Source organism: Anser anser (assembly GCF_964211835.1).
Source record: "Anser anser genome assembly, chromosome: Z".
Lineage (NCBI taxonomy): Eukaryota > Metazoa > Chordata > Aves > Anseriformes > Anatidae > Anser > Anser anser.
In genome coordinates this window covers 79,199,564-79,219,289 of record NC_139723.1, presented here as the reverse complement: position 1 = coordinate 79,219,289, position 19,726 = coordinate 79,199,564, and the positions used below count along the sequence as shown (strand labels likewise).

General features: G+C 41.6%; 1 protein-coding gene across 1 annotated transcript in view; it reads right to left on the bottom strand.

Annotated features, from left to right (window-relative positions):
• DCAF12 (DDB1 and CUL4 associated factor 12) overlaps positions 1–19,726 on the bottom strand; it is a 36,433-nt gene that overhangs the window by 14,616 nt on the left and 2,091 nt on the right. Inside the window, exons 3-8 of the mRNA XM_083817836.1 lie at positions 11,597–11,803; positions 10,269–10,329; positions 5,954–6,147; positions 4,793–4,858; positions 3,965–4,127; positions 82–266 (exon numbers count right to left, since the gene is read on the bottom strand). Coding sequence (XP_083673962.1) covers positions 82–266; positions 3,965–4,127; positions 4,793–4,858; positions 5,954–6,147; positions 10,269–10,329; positions 11,597–11,803 — 876 coding nt within the window. The remainder of the gene's footprint in view (positions 1–81; positions 267–3,964; positions 4,128–4,792; positions 4,859–5,953; positions 6,148–10,268; positions 10,330–11,596; positions 11,804–19,726) is intronic.

Here is a 19,726-nt window from a genome sequence, read left to right as displayed (position 1 = left end):
CTTGATATTCATCATTACAGGTAACTCCCATTACTGTAAAAACAACTCGTTCAAGCCTTATAGCTACAAGCTACTACTCACCAGCCAACCTTTCCCCGTAGTCAACTTCAAAATTTCACTTCCTCCTAATTTCTGCTTCTGTCCATAGCAGGCACGTGGGGGCTTTTCATCCAGGAACCTCTGGGCTCTGATATCATAGAACAGTAAGGAGCCATGCCCTGTTCCCACTGTGATGATGTGTTCGTAGAAGCTCACTGATCGAATACCTGACGAACAGAGAAAGGACATAAAACCAATCCAGTGAGGACCAGGCACGCTTTGGCTCTGCAGTGCTGCTGCTTGATGTCTAATGCTGTCTTCAACAAAAACTACCTACTAGCTTTCTCCACATCAGTTTTCCCATTTCTATGGAGCAGTGTAGATAAATCCCATTTATACTACTGAAGCAGCAGGTTCAATTGTATATGTAACGTAATATACATATGTAAAATTGTATGTATGTGTGTATACACACACACTATTCCCCTTCTCTGAGGCCATCTGCTCCACTGACGGTGCACAGCAGGAAGCTTCATTCTCAGTAGGCCCCAGCTATGCCAGATAAGCAAAGATCTAAGACATTTAAGATCAAGAGCAAGCATGTTCTGTCTGCAATCAGTCTCTAAGTGAACCAGGAGGAGTGAGTGCATGGCAGCACGTAGTAGAAAGGATGCATATTGGTGTCTCCCACGAGCTCACCCTTATCTAGCTACCTGCCAAGCTGTGAGAAAGAGCCAATGAGAAAAATTACTCTGCTTCCACCACACACATTTTGCTGATCAACAGCAAGAGTAATTGTGTGCAACTACAATCATCACTAATCGCTTTGATACTAAATAATTTAAGATTGTGATGTTTCTTTAAGTTATCATTACTTGAGTAGTCTCACACAAACACCTTATTCTTTACAGCTGGCATCTTTAGCACTTCACTCAGCAGTGAAAACAGCAGGCATCGTACAACCCAAGCGACACCACATTCCTCAGGAGCAGTCTCAGGGAGATTCTGCATGTAGGAATTTACAGATTGCTAGATGTCCTGTCATCCGCTCTCCATTGTGCCAAAGCTTTGTTCTGTGTAAGCACTCTACCCTAAGCTACTGTTCCACATGGAAGAAATCCCACCGCTTTTATACTTTTTCTTCCCGCACAACATGATACTGGGTTATAAACTCAAGGCGTGCTCTTAAACCCTATTTAAGGTACCTTCGAATTCCAGCCTAAGCAAGCATCCAAACAGGAAGGGAAGAGAGTTACGCCAGCTACATCCACATTCCAACTGCTGTCACCATACCACGTGGGACTGGAAGTCATGAAACTTGTACCGTGCTGGAGTATGTTCAGTGGGACACGTGACAGCAGGCATCCAGATGATGTGGATGCAGCCAGGGAGTTTTCCCCTTGCCCTTTGTACAGAATCCCAACTAGAAACACATCCTCATCCTTCCACCTCCACACCCTGCCGTTACCTTCACAGCCACGTGCATCTGTGATACATGCTCAGAGCAGGCAACACCGCTGTGCTTCTGATGTGAGGTGAAGTCATGGCTGCTGTCTTAGTAGGTGGGAAACCACTGTGCAAGTCTCACACTTGCTACATTAGATTTCCCAGATGCATACAAGAACCTCCAATTTAATTCACAGCTCCATATGCATAGGATACATTCAGAAGGCTTTAAACCCTCTTCAATCAGCAAGAGCAGCCACTTGAGTAAGGGGAGACGGGCACAAGAGGAGACATCCTCCTGTTTGTGTTATAAAAGTGCTCTTGACAAGCAACCCAGCAGAACACTTACAGAAACAGGTGGAGTATCAGTGCACATGGCATACTTTTCAGTACTATGAATAAAAAAAGCAATGAAATGCAGAAATGTGGACCCTTCTCTAATAAAAAAAATAGCTGAAGGAACCAGTGGCATATCCATTACTAAGATATTTAGAACACACTTTGAAGAACAGCACTTCACATTGGCTCCTGAAGTACCACCTCAGATTATCCACAAACTAGCAGCACAACCTGTGCCTAGAACTGATCAAGGCAAGCTCTCTAACATTCCCAACGCTACACTATGGAATATTTGGGTCAGCAAATTGAGTTTTACTCCTGAGAGAGAGGGAGGCCCGACATACTGCAGAAGTAAATGAAGATGCAGTAGCACGTCCTAAGCAAAGAGCAAGCACAGAGTCTGTGCTGCACAAGCTCTGTCCACTACGTTAACATTGTTGTCCTCAGGGTGTGAAGTCAAGGGCATAAAACAATTCGCTACATGCTAGCCAAGCAGAAAGCAGTTTCTGCTGATCAGGAACTAGAGTACAGGGCCCTACATATTCCTGTACAGCTGCTAAGAAAAGCAACACTTACAAGAACACTAAAAAGCATAATTGTCTTCTGATGTACAGCAGCTATGGTTACACTGGGTAAAAAACAGATTCTAACTTGGTAAGACTGAAAATGGTGCTCTCTCTAGCCTGTTTATATGCACACAACAGTAATAATCTGAAGTTGGTGTGAACTTCCCACATTCACTGGGTGCATTTTGGAAGCTGACAGCACATTCAGAGAACTTGCAAGTCAACCCAAATTTTAGTCCACAAACCAAACAGCCTTCCTTTTCTTTTTTTTCTTCTTTCTGAAGCCTGTGCTGCCCCACACACCAAGTCCCAGGGGGATCAATAGAAAGCTGAAGCACTCAGCACCTTGGGAAGCAATATTACCTCAGTGCCCCCAACAGTGCCATAAGAAGAGATCTGCCCACTACGCAGAACAGAAAATGGTGCTGAACCAAGGGTTTCCCCAGGCTCAAGCCAGTGTCTCAGAAAAGCTACCTACACACAGATCACGTCCAGCAGGATCACATACTCAGGGCAGAAACTTCCAGCCACCATTGGGCAATACGCTCCTGTGTCTTAGTACCTCTTCCCTATGACACTGGAGAGTAGCAGCCTCAGAGGACCTCCACAGAGCCCTGGCTGGCTGTGATTCAGGGCAAAGGCTGGTGCGGACAGCTGTTCAGGGCTGGTGAACCATTATTTCCCACCCTAAAGAAAACTCTCCCATATCTCAAAGAAACAGACCCTGACATTTATCTGGGCAGCACCCCACAAACTCCAGTAAATGCAGACAAGGGCTAGGGAGGTTTTATTTACACAAATCCTCTTTTGATAACTTGCCCAATGAAGAGACTGATGCTCAGAGCTGAGCTAAACAAGGACTGCAACTTTCTAGCCTTGGATTAATGTGTTTTAAGATGGAAAATCTTAACACAATGCTTCCTTCTCATGCTTCAAAATAAAGGACATGGGAAGAAGCATATAGGATCATGCACCCTGACAATGCTTACACTTGGCCCTGGCATAAGGTTCAGTTGAAGAGACTGCAGAAGAAAAAAACGGTACTCATGTCTATAATCATTCTGACTACTATTGTTACTTTCTTTTTTTGAGTGAGCTTTTGTATTTAAACAAATACACACTGAAAGTCAGAAATCTCACTCATCTTCAACGTCAGAGTAAGCATTCACTCACAGCACAGACTCCAAATGTGACAGCAAACAGCAGAAACATGCGTTTTTCTTCCAGTCCCAGAGAAAACTGCAAGACTAGGCAGTATTAGTGGTGGTATGATAACTGGTTTTGCTATGAGATGAAGTACAATAGAGAAATACATTTAAAAAGTTGAAGATGTAGACTTCATAGTGTTCATTACTATTTGGATGGTACACAATGCAGTTGCTCTTAAGAAATCATCTAGTTTCAGTGTTGCTTTTAGCTTCTCTTATGCCAAGACAAGTGGCCTAAAACCAAAACCTACATATACTGTTAATGATTTAACACATCACATGAAAAATCTCTTATTTGTTTAAGAAGCTTATCTTACATTGCTACTTCTGAAAGCAAACAGGTTGAAGCACTCTCAAGTTTCTTACCACTGCCTCGTTCTTTGGAACAGACGGATTTAACATTGTGAGACGGCTGCCTCGGATCCAGAAAGGAGACGTGCGCCTGTGATCCTACGGCATACACTGACCACTCCTGACCGTAAGCCAAACACACATTCTCCCTGCAGTATGGCAACTTTGTGGAGAGTAACTGGAAACAGAGGAAAGACAAAAAAAAACAAAACACATTACAATAAAAGAGCAACATGTTACAGAATTCTTCTGTTAAAGCTAAGTTCAGTGTAAATTGCAGTGGGGAAAAAAAGCAGCTAAAATAATTCATCACAAAAACAGAACTTAAGGAGAAAACCAACAACCTGACCCACAGAAAAAAAAAAAAGCCATGGTAGAGATGGGATGCCTTATCAAACCAAACTGGAATGCTAAAGGCTGAAGTATTATTTGAAGAACAAAGGACATTTTTGGCAAATTGTTTTAGTTTTTTTTTTTTTAAGCTGCTGTTACCACTTCGCAGGTGTAACGGCATCAGCTCCCTGAAAAAGCTTACCTCATACACCAGCAGAGATATGCCGAATTTTAATCTGCAATTACACTTCAACAAGTATAGCTTCTTTGATGAACCCTGCTACAAAACTACCCACGCTCTATGCAACAGGACACTCAACTCATGCAGAGCTGGCAGAAAGTTAAGAGTAGTGAGTTTCTCTCCTCAAGTTTTATTTTTAGTACATTTTATACAAAGCTTACGTTTTATAACCTGTTGTTTTCTTCAAGCATTTAAAGGAGATGAAGAAATAGTGTACAGCAATAAATGCTAGGCAATTTTCCAAGTTTAAAGCCAAAAGAGAAAAGCACCTTTGATAGCGTGTGCTCTGCTTTCCAAAGATGAAAATACCCATCTAGGGACACAGCTCCCAGCTCCTGTTAAGATTTAAAAAAAAAAAAAAAAAATTAGTTTCTGTATTATAAATGCCCTTATAAACCTCACACTCTACTAGGCAGGCTACACCCTCCAGATTGAGCTCATCTGTAATCCTGTACGTCCTTATCAAGATAGCCTTTCATTTCACATTGATCTTGAGAGAACGCAATATAGCACAAAGGTGCCAGATAGAATAAGAATTAAATAACCAAAAATAACTTTCAAAGTATAGATCTTGTTAGACAAGCAAATAATAACTTATTAGACAGTACAAGCTAGTTAGCAACTAGCAGCTCCCACAGTGATTCTGACCCCAAAGTAACCATTTATTTCCAGGCACTACTCTATAGGAAAAAGCTGTATGAAGTCTTCATTGCAGAGGAGTGATTAACATGGTGAAAAATAAAGCCAACAGGAGCACTGTGTTGCTGAGAGCACGCCTGCTTTGGCTTCAGACCTCCTCTGTTCTGTGAGGACAGAAACAAAAGCAGTGGAGGATGAATTGCTACTCCTACTTGCTACAGTAGCTTTCATCTCTAGTAATAGCAAGAGATCAGCATGGGGGGGAGGTTAATGTTTTCTGTTTGTCAAATGCCAACAAAATAACACCGGAGCAAGCACTGGTGCCTGCCCTGTGTGTCAGTTACCTCGCTTACTGAGCAATCCAGTAACAACTCAGCCATCAAAACAGGAACTACCTGAATGTCAGCTGGTCTTCATTAAGGGTGAAGGAAAGCAACAACCGCACCAAAGAGTGGGATTCAAGATGCAAGGGGTGTTCTGGTACTTTCTCTGTTTCTTGCAAACATTCTCCCTTGCTCCCTCTGGGTGCAAGTCTAAAAACCAATCCTACAGTCAAATTGTTCCTTTTCAGAAAAATACATGAATTCCCCGCCTCCAGCTTTTCTGAATTCACTTGAGGGCTGAGGTAGACACAGCAGATGAAGACGACCATTTCATATGAGAAGGACACAAAAGGATCAGGGAAAAATATGTCAGGCTGCCTCTCTCCAATATATTTGATTTAGATTATTTTTTTCTGGTAAGTCTGGACAGTTTTAGGACTTCTCATCTGTCTTGAGTACCTTACTCACCTTGTTTTTATTGTTGAAAGCCAGTGCTCGGACTTTGCAATTGTCAGGATTGGTGTTCTCCTTGGGGATATCCTTCAGAGCCCTGTGTGTTATGTGGGCATAGACAGGAACTTGAGACAGGTTGTGCCTGGCATCGCTTTTAGACAGCACATCCTCTGTGACTTCCCAGAGACCCATCGAGCCATCCCGAGAACCTGGATGAATAGCCCATAACAGCATTTCACATAGACATAATTGACCTTTTTTAAAGAAGGAACTGCAATAAACAATAGAGGCTGGAAACAGGAAAGGATACTATTGCTATTAGTTAAACTGAACACACTGCTGGGCGTCATCAATTAGGATTAACAACATGATCTTTCTCAGCTACAAAGTTAGTAATACTGTGACCTCATTGTCAAGTGTTTTTTTTCCTGTATGGTTTCTAAGCATTGAATCTGTTTTCAAACTGACCATCAAAAAAAAACAATCACCATTAGAGATTCACACATGGAATACACTCAGAGGTGACAGAAAAGCCAACACATTTAGCCCAGCTTACCATGGCTGAGATCAACTATGTCTGCTAAGCCACTGCAGAAACCTCTGAGAAAATTTTGTTAGGTTTATGCAGATTTTGGGTCATTTGATTTCTGCCAGTATCCCAGCATATACTGCATAGAAAACTGCACAATTTCTTGTTTAAAAAACAAAAGGAACTGAAGCTGAACAAGCAAAAACCCCCATTTTTCTATTGAATTTGGAGATACTGTGAGAAACTAGGTTGTGTTTTTGTAGAGAACTAATTTTCTGTGTTCCAAGGTAGTTGTGTAGTCATAACAAGGAGAAATGCTAAGTAGATAAGTGGACAGTAGAAGGCCTCACTGTTCCAAAATAAGGTAGAAGGTTGAGAAGAACAGGATGAGCCATGTGAGAACGGTAAAACAAGGATCACACGTTCTCAAAATGTAAGACAGGAGAAAAAAAGGAAGAAGGAGAAATTAAAGGGTTGATCAAAAAAATTGTACATATGTGGTATAGAGGAGCGTCGAGTAGCTTGTGAGCCTGTAGTACTCAGCCAATGAGGAAACAGGGGAGGTGATCAGGTGTCGCGTAATAGTGAGTAAAAGGTTATGATTTGTTTACTAAAATGTGCTCCTAATTGGCAGGATGCCCACCATTGCAATTGCGAATAAAATAGCTTCAGAGAAGATCCTGTCTGAAGAAAATTATTTGAGATTTTTGTCACAATATTAAGCCAAAATATGAAACAAAAAGAGTAGGCAAAGAAAGCTGAACTACTTTACTTCACTGATCAATGCAGACTTAGCCAAAGCCCCATGCCCATCCCTTCTGGTGTTTAGACAACTCAGTTCCATCTAAGTCAGCTCTTACAGACTTGACATGTACCTCTTTCTTCCCTGCACTACAAAAAACACATCCCTTCTCTCACAGGGAAAGCATAAGATGTATTTAATGTCTTGAAGATGCTAGAGAAGACTAAATATCTACATCAGCCTACGTACAGACTTTGGTACATCATAAAGAAGAAGCCGCAAAGACGCATAAGCAAAACATCTTGTTGAAGTAGTGTTGAATACCAGTGCATCGTGCTGTAGTACTAACGGTGCAGCACAGCAGAGATGGCTTTGCCCCCTCACAGACTGATTCAGTCAATTTGCCACCATCAACCAGCAGACAAATACAAAAGGAGCTTCCTAATGGCACTGCACAGCAGCAGGCAGCATGCGCCATTACATCCTGCTACTCAATTTACATGCTGATGGCTTCTAATGGCACCCAATCTTGTTACGGAGGCTGAATGCTCAGCAGTAGAATTTCTAAACATCTTGACAGACTTTAGGAGGAAGCTGTCCCTTTTAATAGCCCTAACAGGGGGAAAAGACAATGTATGGCATTTAACTGGTTGGCCCTGAAGCCAAGGAGAGTATCATCGGTTACCCTAGGCTCATCCTGGGAATTATTCATCTTAGTTTGGAACTTTTAGCATGGAAATCTTTACCTAGTCAGTACAGCAATTGTTGCATTCTCCCTCAGTCAAGATGTTTCGTTTTATGCTTATTGACTACTGAAATACACTGCTGCCTGTTTTAGAGGCAAACCTTTGCCTAGTTCTTATTGAAGCTAACACAGGCGAGAATAATCAAGCGTATGGCCCACTCTGCACTCTCTCAACATTTTTGACAGCAATGAGAAAATGTACTGCTGAAGCTCTAACCTTGAGCTGTATGAAAGTGCTATTGTCTGTTATGGGAAAAAAATGCCCACCTCTTTCTTCCTGTGGCATTTAACCTGCCCAAAGGAAAGTTAACAAGAGTTGTCCACTTTGATTCTCAACTCAGACAGAAGTAATTACTAATTCCTCAATATCTGGTGTTCAAATGTTTCTGCTTTGTAGTTTCAGTTACAGATTGCAACAACATATGTATGATTAAAACAAATGTCAGAGGTCAGTCGTCTTTTTTTCCCCCAACTAGATCCGTGAAGTTCTCTCTTGCTAATTGCTTTTAAAAAGTTTTCCCTGGTGTCTCACATCCGGAGACTAGAGCATACATCCTGCTACAGGTTTCATGCAACAGAGGACATGGCAACCTTCCTTCTACTCACACATCCACTCCTGAGCATGCAGAAAACGTTAAGAGCAACAGTTCAGCGTCACATGTTGGGCCTCACTGGGTCCTTATCTCACCACTGGATATCTGGAATCATCTTTGCTGTTCTCCTCAGACTTTACAATGATTTTTGTAGTGCAGATTTTTAGGTTGGAGCCTCACAAGGATCAACATAAGTATTAGTTTCAAAACCAAATTCCAGGATTAGCTTTATTTTTTTTTTAAATAGCTAAGCAAATTATAAAAATCAAATATTTGAATTGTTATGGGACACAGTTTTCTGTCATCTGCAGTCTGACACCCATGTATGGAACACTATATTCACTGTCACCACAGAAACACAGTAAACTACTAAATTAATGCACTAGAACACTGGTACTGTTGCCTTCACTTAAGTAATACTTTATGAAGTTACACTAGTTATCCAACCAGTTACTAAAAAGTCAGTAACTGACCTTTTCTCTTACCAGCTTCCATCTTAACTGCACACGTGTGTATGCACACATATAGCAGCAACTACTAAACAGCTTGATAACAGAAACTGAGTTTTCATTAAAAAGAGTCTTCACAGGATTTCAGGTAAATGATGTTGCTCTGCTGTATTCCAAAGTTATTAACTCATAGCATGAAATTATTGAAGTTATTCCTCGTGTAAAATCCTTCCCTGTAACTCACTGTTTAGAGACCCTCTCATGGCAGTGCCTATTGGAAAGACAGTGAAATCCCTGATATTAGAAAAACTTATAATTTAAGGACCATATGAAAACCAAGAGTAGTTTAAATAACCAAGGTAGTTACTTCCAAGTGGTTTTCACTGTAGCAGTACCCAAGCCAGACCCTACTGACCTCTTTTAAACAGAGAAGAATCTCAGACACTGAAGAGCTATATGAAGATTAAATATAATTTAAAGCTCAAAAATAAGAACTTGAAAGTTCTGAACTGAAGGTCATGTACTGGAACAGGTTCTTGGAAATTTTGCTTCTCATCCCCAGGACGATTTTTATTCAAAGTCCCAAGGGGGCTCCTATCAGTTATTTCTACAATGGGAAGGTCTACTTACAGTACCAGGCATGCCTCAAAAAAAAAAACATTTGTTTTAACTGGGTTTAAAGGCACTTTCTGGAACAGTGAGAAACATTTAAGAAAATGGTTTAGTACTTATGTTATATTGCTCAAGACACCTGGGTTCAGATAAACCAAAGACTTAAGCTGTCAAATTAAACTCCCTTCAAACAGTAGAAAGAAGAAATTCAGACCATGGGTTGGCTGAAACCTCTTTCAAGGGACTTCTTTACTTCCACTAACTGAAAGGAGCAAAGGTAATCAGGCTCTTGGCTCCTACATTGAGTGAATTCAACTGACACAGTTGATTGCAATGACTCTGAACTGCTGGACATAAGGATAACTACTAGATAGCCCTCAAAGCAGGCTCCATACAGGCCCAGCCTACACTTCAAGTCCAATCATTACAAAATGCCAGTTATATCAGACTGGAGTATTACAAAGTGTTGGGTTTGGAGCCTTTTATCCCCCCCCACACACACACCTGCAGAAAATCAGGAACAGAGCACTTGAAACAAGAATACTGATTATTGACACTGTTACAAATACTGTGTTATCTTTATGTCTTGATAAAAGTGATTCCCTAAGACTTATCAAGTGCTGTACATCAGTATAGTAAAATAATGACAAAGAAGATTACCAGAAACAGCCATGGTATCACTGATCCACGCAATTGAAAATATCCAGTCCTTATGTCCATCCTAAAAGGGAAAAAAAAAGTCAGATTTGCTGTGCCATTGTATTCTAGATTAGTCTCTCAAAGCAGACAAGTATTCTTCACTTTGAGTTTTAGTACAAGCACAAAAAGGACAGACCTATGTTAGTAACATTATACAGGTGAAATTCCAGTATCAATCTGAGTAGTTTAAGTAACCAGCAGCAATTTAAACTTTTTTTTTTTAGTTTTATTAAACTTAGCGCATAAAAGTAATAGTTAGAGAGCTATTAAGTGATGGAAAAACAGGCTTTAAACCAAAGACAAATTGATCTCAAATCTAAGAACTTGGATTTTCCATTTTGAAAGCAGTGTTTTTTGCAGAATAGCCACACGCTTCCTCAAACAACGGTCCCTACTATAAATGGTAACTAAAACATGATGTTTGCAATAGATAAGCTACAGAATAATTTTTCAAGACTACTACTTCAAGAACCTTTTCTTTGGCATTTAAAGAAACCTGGGGGGGGATCCCTAAGCCTGTAGTTCTGTTTGAAAAGCTGCACAGTCACAGCAGCATGCAAGTGAATAGCAAGTCATGCAGATCTTCAGTCAAGCCTTTTCAGCAGCAGCAGATAGCCAGCTGCAGAACTCTGACCTCTGCCGTTGTCAGTAACGTCTAAGGCCTGAGTCAAAAGGAAGGAGAAATGAGAGAAGGGCTTCTGGGACACCACTGTATTCCTTTCAGCCCTTTTCTTTTTAAGACTGGCTATTTTAAAAAAGCATGAGGACATTTCAGAAATAGACTCTGGTGCTGCTTATATCAAAGTGCCATAAGTCACGGGGTTAGAACTGATCCTCAAAGACGAGTTCTGCCTCTGGGATAATGCATACATAAAGCTGCGCTGGAGAAGGGGAAAACTTGAATAACTTGCATCATCTTTTCAATTTCTCACAAGAGCTTTTTCACTAAAACTAGCTGTGTGTCTCAGTTTCAGCCTTCATCATCACAATTAGACCAACATTTAGGATGTTGTTATATTTTCAATACTTAAAAGTAATCTAAGTGGACCTGAATGAGGGCAAGGAAGAGGAAATCTGACTCAGAACCATCTCACTTGTTAATGCCCTCACTTATATTTAAGGTATCTTGTCATGAAAGACCACTTTATCAGGAATGTTTTAAACCTTTCAGAAATTCTTCACTCTTCACCACAAGACTCCCAAATCTAACCTCGCTCTGACCTTAGGCACTTCAAAGTAGTAATTCTTTTAAGTGGCAGAATAAGCCTTCCCCAAATATTCCCACTTACATCTCCCACACAGACAGGATCAAGTGTAGGCAGACGATAAATTGCAAGACTGTTGGGGTTGTCTCCACCTGTGGCCAGAAGGGTCCTTGAAGGGTTGAGCTCAATGGCGTGAATACCACAGCCCTGCTGGTTCACCATGCCAGGTTCGCGGTCTTTCAGAATAGGAATCTTGGTAATTTGACCAGTCTGGACATCTACCACAAATAACTGCAAAAAAAAAACAACAGCAGATGCAAGTCATTGCTGAACAAAGATCAGAAAAACAAGATGGTCAAAGATGCGCTCTATTATGAATTTCTTTTTCTCCATAAATCCTGCAAGTTGACTGAAAAAAAATTGTATAATTTACTTCTTAAAACTAGTAGACTGACTTAATTTACAGTGGGTTTTATTTCAATGACCCCATTTGGTTTTGAATGCAATGGAAGAGAAAGGAGAAAATGTTGTCATGGCATGTTTCCCATTTAACCAAGCCCTCAAATCTGAAGTTTATTACTGTTCGTTACTGTGACAAAACAAAATTGTTTTCCAGTTTCTCTTAACACCAAGGAGAAAGACAGACCCACCTCCAAAAAGTGAGTAAGCCCAAGAGCACTGGGCACAAGTCTCCTGCAGCCCAGATAAGGACACTTACCATGAAGTTTTGGCTTTGACAAACTGACACCTTAGAAGTTTATTTAATTAGAGCTTATTTTCTAGTGATGCACAGAACAGTGACTAAACACAGTACTGCCAGTGTGAATACCTAAAAAAGAAAAAGATATCTAGCTACGTTCATCAGCCTGCAAGAAGACTAGAAGTTGTAGCTCAATGTCACCGTTTCCTTAGCAGAAAGATCAGTTATAAAGCCTTGCAAATCTTCAGACATCACTGCATACCAAGTTAAATCCGTTCCAATGCATACAACTATACTTTATGATAATGGTAAACTCACTTTACTTAAACTATAGTTTACTATAATGGTAAAGTTTAAATTAGTTTCAGCAAACTATGGTTTACACTGTCTGCCAAAGCTCACTTTCATCTGGGAGGCTCCTGCACTGGATTGTTTCCACAGGTGTTCAGAGTGCAGCTGCACTAACAGCCACGTTGGTGTAACTAAGGGACAATACCTTGTGAGGGAAGATGAATGAGAAGCAAGGAAATGGAGTAACTGAAGCTGACTTGGCACTAAGGAAAGTGATGTAAAAAAAAATCACAGCCCAACATTTTTGGGGGAACTCACAGACTTGATTTCTGCTCTTTAATAAGAAGCAAAATTTAAACAAGATATAGTAGCCTGTTACTTCTGATGTACTGAGCTAGCAGAATATTAATATCAAATCAAAATTTGTTGAAGTATGGTATGTTAAACTCATTCTGCAGAGAAAGCCATGACCTATTCAACACTATTTATACCTTGTACATAAACTTATACACCATCCTCAACCCACAACTGATCTTCCCCTGTAGTCAGCAGTATTGCACAAACAGATCATGGTTCCTACAGTGACTGAATTTTTACGTTCGGTTCTTTATTTTGTATGCAGGTGTCAGGGGGACAGGCAGCAGCCGAAGCATAGCTGAGCAGGAAGGAGGCACTGCTCGCTTCTGCCCAGCCTCGCAACACGGCTCACTTCCCAAGACAAGCGGTGAAATCAGAATGCATGCAGCAGCCCTAACCTCATCCCTGAGAATTAATACCTGCACTACAGGAACAGGACCACTCATCCTCCCCTGTGAACTTTTATCTTCTTTTCTTCCTTAGTATTTCCTTCCAGTAGAAATTCACAATTCCCTCCCCATCCTCCTTCAACTACTGAGAGGAAAAAAAAAAAAAAAAGAAATCAACTTTTAAGTACCTAAGGTTCAGGATTGCAAGCGTCACCCAAAGGTCCTAAAGCTAGCATCAGACATGCTAACTAGGAAAATGCATCTAAATCTCACAAGGCCCAGATTTGGGAAAGCCATATTTCAGCTGTTAGAGATGCACACTTCAGAGAGAACCTCACTAGATATTAGGACTGAAATTAAAAACCCTTCGCATTCTCCAGTCTAACATCACCACTGCACACCTGTGTTTGACACCAGGCTAATAAATAAATAACAAGACTTTAATATGAAATTTATTTAATAAGCTGTGAACTTACTGGGCTGAAGTTAAAGAACTTGGAAATACACCATGCTGAAGTATCACGGACCCTCACACTTCTGTTCTAGATCTTCAGCCTCATTTTCTTGTAACAAGTTTCCAAACGAAGACATCCTTAGAAGTACCAGGACGTATTTCTCGCAGTGCTTCCACCTGCTCCCACCCCACTCCAACCCATCCTCAGCCCTTGAACTGCTCTGTCATTTTCTCACTTTTCTCCTCCAATTTTACAGCATTACGTTAACCAGAGCTGCAACTGCTCTTAGAGCATGAAACCTGACATAGTTAAGAGACTGGCTTCGTTGTTTCAGCTGTTAAGCTCTAAGCAGGAACTACTCCCCTTGCTTAGTAAGGGACCAGTTTGGGTTAGTAAGGAACTAGTTGCAGGCAGTTTAGAAACAACAACCCAAGAACAAAATAAGCAAGTACTGCCTGCATGTGCTATGACTACTGCATCACCTGGGGAAGGGCAGGAAGACAGCAGCTCACACTTGCAAGCCGAACTCACACTGAATGCCAGGAAATCTTTCCCTGTAAATCCAGCAAACAGAAGTCAAGAGCCAAACAGACGTTGTTAATATTTCCCCCTTTCGGGCTTTAAAAGTGTCTAGCAAGACAGGCACCCAGCTAAGAATGCTGAAAATTGAGCACTATTTTATGAATTTAGGACACAGGAAATAAAGTACAAAATACCTGACCTTTTAAGTGAGTTCAGCCGAAACTCCACCATGCAGTTACTTAAATCTGAAGAAAACAAGTTAACCTGCTTTTTCCAAGCAAACTGGTACCATCACTGCTGTTGAAATAAGCACAACTGCAAACAACTCCAAAGCAGCCCTCTAAGATTACTAACAAAGAGCTGATAGCTGTATTATACTTTTTTAAGCCCCTTCCTACCAAGTGGGAATAAGAATTTCTTTTTCAGTTATTTATTCATTACATAAAAGCTAAAAAACAGCCTCAAAAACCAGATGCAAACTCCCTGCAACCAAACAATGAAGTACCTGTCCCTTGATTCTGTTTTATACAAAATTTGGTTCCTCTACCAGTGAAGTGTGTGTGCATGTCAGGCGTTAGCATGCCCAGTAACTTGACAGTCAGGACCTCAAGCAAGGGTTGCTCTGGCCGGCTGCCAGAAGTCCCAGGACCACACTTCGTTTGTGAGGAATGAAGCAGGGTCAGCTATCTTGTTCTCCGCAGGAGGCCATTATTCTGACAAGGAAACAGGTTGAAGAATGATGTGACAGAAATCCATCTCCCCTCCTGTTGTATGGTTTTTTTTTTGTTTTGTTTTTTTGAAATAAAGCAGTTCAGATGTACAGCCTGCAACAATGCTATCGCTCAAGGACCGTGGCAGAGCGGCATGGCCACATACTACATTTGCCACAGTCACGACTTTTTAGGATCTGGCCGTACTTTTCATACCCCGTGAAATTACTAACTGTATGCCTGGTTTTATTTTGTTCTGCAGAACGGTGAGAAGTTCTTTGGGCCAGTGGCTCCTGTACAACTTGGCTCCCTTGTCAAGCTGCTTACCGTGAAGTTCATCAGGAAACCGTCCCGCTTCATTAAGTAAGGAACTTCATTAATCAGTTTGCCAGAAGTAAAGACTCTGGCACAGAATCAACTTATCGGAAGACAACACTCTGAACTGCAAAGCCCATCCTTCTCTTCCATGCAGTACTGAGAGCAGAGCAGTGTGTCAAGCTCTTCCATCGAGTCTACTTCATTTTTTGACCTACCTTTAAGAGCCAACAGTTGGGGGGAGGGCTGGGGGGGCAAAGCGACCCGTTCATTACATCTAACTGTCCTTCCCACGCATCTGTAACTGAAAGAATTCTACTGAGCAAAGCAGCAGGTGATGTTTTCACATACGCCACTGTAACATCACATCTGATTTAGCCGTGACCACTTTGGGAAACATTCTGATCATATTTGTTTTGGTGAGAAAAAGTTTGTAAAGCCTAATCTTCATGTGGACAACAAGCTTAGAAAATTGGTGAAAGAAATGCTATTTCACAACAGCACATAAAGACTACCTTGTGTCCTCTGCTGCTGGCCCTGCATGTGGAACAGCAGGGAACATGTTACCCTATCTTTTAGTTGATTGTACAGACCAGTTTGAACAAAACCAAAGCGTGCCACCCTGAGCTACACCATGTTTTTATTACATAAACAGGATGGACCTGGATTCACAAGGCACCCAGAACTTGCACAAAAGACTGCTTATTCTTCAGGCAGGTACATGTGCTACATTCTGCACCCCTGCTCTTCACACACTGCCCTCAAGTCCCAGAAGCATTCTTATCATTTGTTTTAACATTTGAAATAACCCGAAATAAACATATTGCCTTGCTAAAAAGAGTCACCAAGAGAATAAGCTGGGATGGAGTTTCACAACTGGATTAAGCCAGTCTTTGAGAATCCACCCACTGCTTCCCCACCCACCCAGTCTCACCGCCTTCGTGGCAACAAGTGGTGCCCAGGTAGCTTCCAGGTCAGCCACACAACCTCTCTACCTCCAGAGAGGATTACTCCTACACAAAAACCTGCCTGCACACAAAGCAGCGAGCTGGCCCAGCTGCCTCCCCAGCCACGTGAACACCAGGAACGAGCAGGCGGGAACATCCCATTCTGCACCGGCACAGCTCCAGACTGAAGCTGATCACCGAAGTTTCACCCTCAGCCAAGCTGGAAAACGACATCGCTGTTCTCCAGATCGTATCTCACTATCAGAACAACAGAACTAATACAATGCTTCCAGGGTCATTACACTAATACCATTGCTGGTTGCACTGAGTAGCACTGTTTGATTTTTCTCCCCATTTCTCAGTCTCTTCTTTTATCCAGATTGCCAACATCTCTATTTTCTAAGTTCATAGAATGCTTGGCATCAGGCTCTCCAGTTCCATGGCAATGCAGATTCACTGCTATGTGCCAAGCCCCAAAGAAATGCTGAATCCTTAAAGACTTAGTTCTCAGACTGGTAGGACTCCTTTCCAGCAGAGCTCGGAACATGCACTAATCTTAGTACAAGACCCACTTACAGGTTGTGCTGCTTGTACTCTGTACTGCACAAGAGGAATGGCTTTACACATCCTCCTTGAAAGGGTCCAAAGGGGGAGGAACATAAAGGAAGATCAGAGAAGCGAGCAGCAGCAAAAGAAACCAGTGAGTTGACTCTGAATCCACATTTCCAGAAACAAGGCACTGCAATCAAGCACCTCACCTTGCTATGAAGCCCTTCCAGCTCATGGGTATGCACATCTGATGTCACTGAACATGCTCACTACCAAAAAGCCCCATTTGTCAGTTTTTATTTGCGTCCTGCCCTCTGCGCTTAGTTTCAGGAGGCTGGCAGACAGCTAACGTGTGTCAGCAGATGGCAAAGGACGGAGAAGTGTGAGACTTGGTCTGCTAAAGGGCATCTGGGCCGCCTACGCCATGCCTGGCAAGGAAACCAGCAGACCCTTAAGGCAGACGCAGGCATCACATGCACTTGACAGAAAACCAAATCCTCCCGAGAGACGAGGAACAACACCTGACTCTCTACTTACAAGGCACTGAAGGCAAGGTGAACGGAGGTGTCGCTTACAAGTGTCAGAGGTTTGTTTACAGTGACCAAAGTTCGGCATTCAGCGGACTCTGAGCAGTTATGAACTGCGGTGACACGACTTCCCCCTCCCTCCCTGGGAGCAGGAAACAAGCAGTCTTCCTGGCTCCTCACAATGCTGGCAAAACCACAGCAAGCATTACCTCGCAAAGCAAATGGAAATCATTTTCCCCACAGACATTCCATATTCACAGCTGGAAGAGGAACTACATGTTGTATTCTCACCACTGCTAACCCACAACTGCCAGACTTGTTTATAATTGTATGAGGTGCACTGAACAGACGAGGGATCTCCTGAACTAATTAAAAAGCTCTAAGCAGAAACAAGAGCTGGGCGTTTACAGCAGGGCATCCAAGGCAACATGCAAATCTACCAAGGTGAGAAGAGGTACCAGCTGGCCACCAGAAAGCAACCCTTGGTGACTTGGAAAAGCCTCCTGAGAAACCAGAAGAGAACGTTCAGTAAGGAAGTTGTGTGTTTAGAAAGACAAACACATCTGTCAGGCCTGCCTGGGAAACAAAAAAACAATAAAAAAAAGAATATTAGATTCCAGGCAATTAGATTCCAAAGCAACTGGAAACTAATAAGTGTTTTGTATTTATGGAATGATTTACAGCTCTGGTATTTCTACTTGCTTAACTTCACAATCAACAAAAGAATTATGTCCTGAACATGTATACAGGACTAAGGGATCAGAAGAAGCTGCAAGATGGTGATTTGAACTTTTTTCAGAAGCCGCTTTATCCCTCACCGCTTCCTGAAAAATAGCATAAAAAAAGAGAATGAGTAGTTCAGTAATCCAGTGTTCAGTGGTTTCTTTTGCCACAAGCTTGTTTCCTGCATAGTCTCAAAGTTTCTGTACAATTCCTGAACACAACACACTGATTACAGACAGTATTTTCTTCTAAGACATCTTCCTCTTCCTTCAGCCTTTGGTAACTTCAATGCCTTGGTGCCACAGCCTAAATACCTGCACCTCACAGATTTGCTTGTTCCTTCATTTGTTTTTCAGTACCTCTAAGCAACCCACTGTATCAACAAAGTCCTTGCAAATGTGAATCCTGCCTCAGAAAACCCCAGCTGATCGTGTTTGAATTTTTAGACACTTGAATGCTCAGATAGGTTCCATAATTACAAATCCAGGAAAAAAGCATGTGCCTGTAAGAAACCCAAATATTTTATTTACAGCTGGCCAACTGCAAGCAGCACGATTTACTAGAGACAATAAAGTTATTTTATATACACAAGCATACCTGGGGATATTTTCTAGGATAGAAAGTTGCCCCAAAATAACGCAACAAGTTATAACACTCATTAAAAGTGAACTACTGACTGAGAGCTTCGTATTCTCTTCAACATTTATGGTGACCAGTACTGTGAGGTGACTAAAAGCAAAGCTCTTCCTCTTATGACGAGAGCATGTTTTTGTTTTGTTATTAAAAATAGGGAATACTTCTGGCACAGCATAGCCAAAGGCAATTTATAAATGAACTGCTCAAAGCTCCCCGTGCCATGTTTAAGCTTGATTAAAGCAACTGCTTTGGTTTATATTTTTCTGTTGCATTAACTGTAATTATATGCAACACCAGTTCAGTGAACTCCATTAAAATTAGACAAGTTGTTTTAGATTCACTCCCAATTTAAATGCCACAACTTCGGTGCAGGAGAATAGGCAAAAGAATTCATCTTTATTAGGTTGCTTGGTCAGGAGATGAGAGAGAAACTCTTGTAATTAAAATGTTGTTTAACTCTCTACTCAAATGTGAGCGCAAAGCAAGTGAGCTAAAGCTACTACAGTATTCCTAATTCATATATGTTTCACCATGAAGTCGATTTTTGCCATCATTATGTTTCGCCTAACAAAAGACAACGTCCATCTGTAACGTAAGCCTAGCTGCAACAGCATATACCTCCCTGCAGCATACGCAGAGCTAACAACAATGTGCTTGAATCCCTCTTCAGCTCCCTGATTGTTTGGTCACCAACAATTTCTGCAAAGTTGCGTTAACAACACACTTGCCCATTTATCTTCACCACAGCTGCTGTGGAACTAGGGAAGTTACAGGACACAGCAAAACTGCTGCGGCGCTACAAAGCCTGCAATGATCTCTCTAGGGCAAGCAGGATTTTGAGAGCTGGTGTTTCAGCAGGAGTTTGTCTTCCGGAAGCTGTTCCACGAAGGGTGCTGGCTGCTGACCAGCTGAGGTGACGAGCACGTGCGGAGAAAGAAGGCAGAGAGATTCTGCTTCGTTAGATTCCTGTTATAAGGCTGGTTTGTTTATACAGCTAGGCCTTGCTTCTTAAAGTTGCTACATGAAAGACTCCTGCTGTGTAACTATGAATAATTACAGAACGTCCAAAATAAATTTAAAAAAAAAGTCTCTT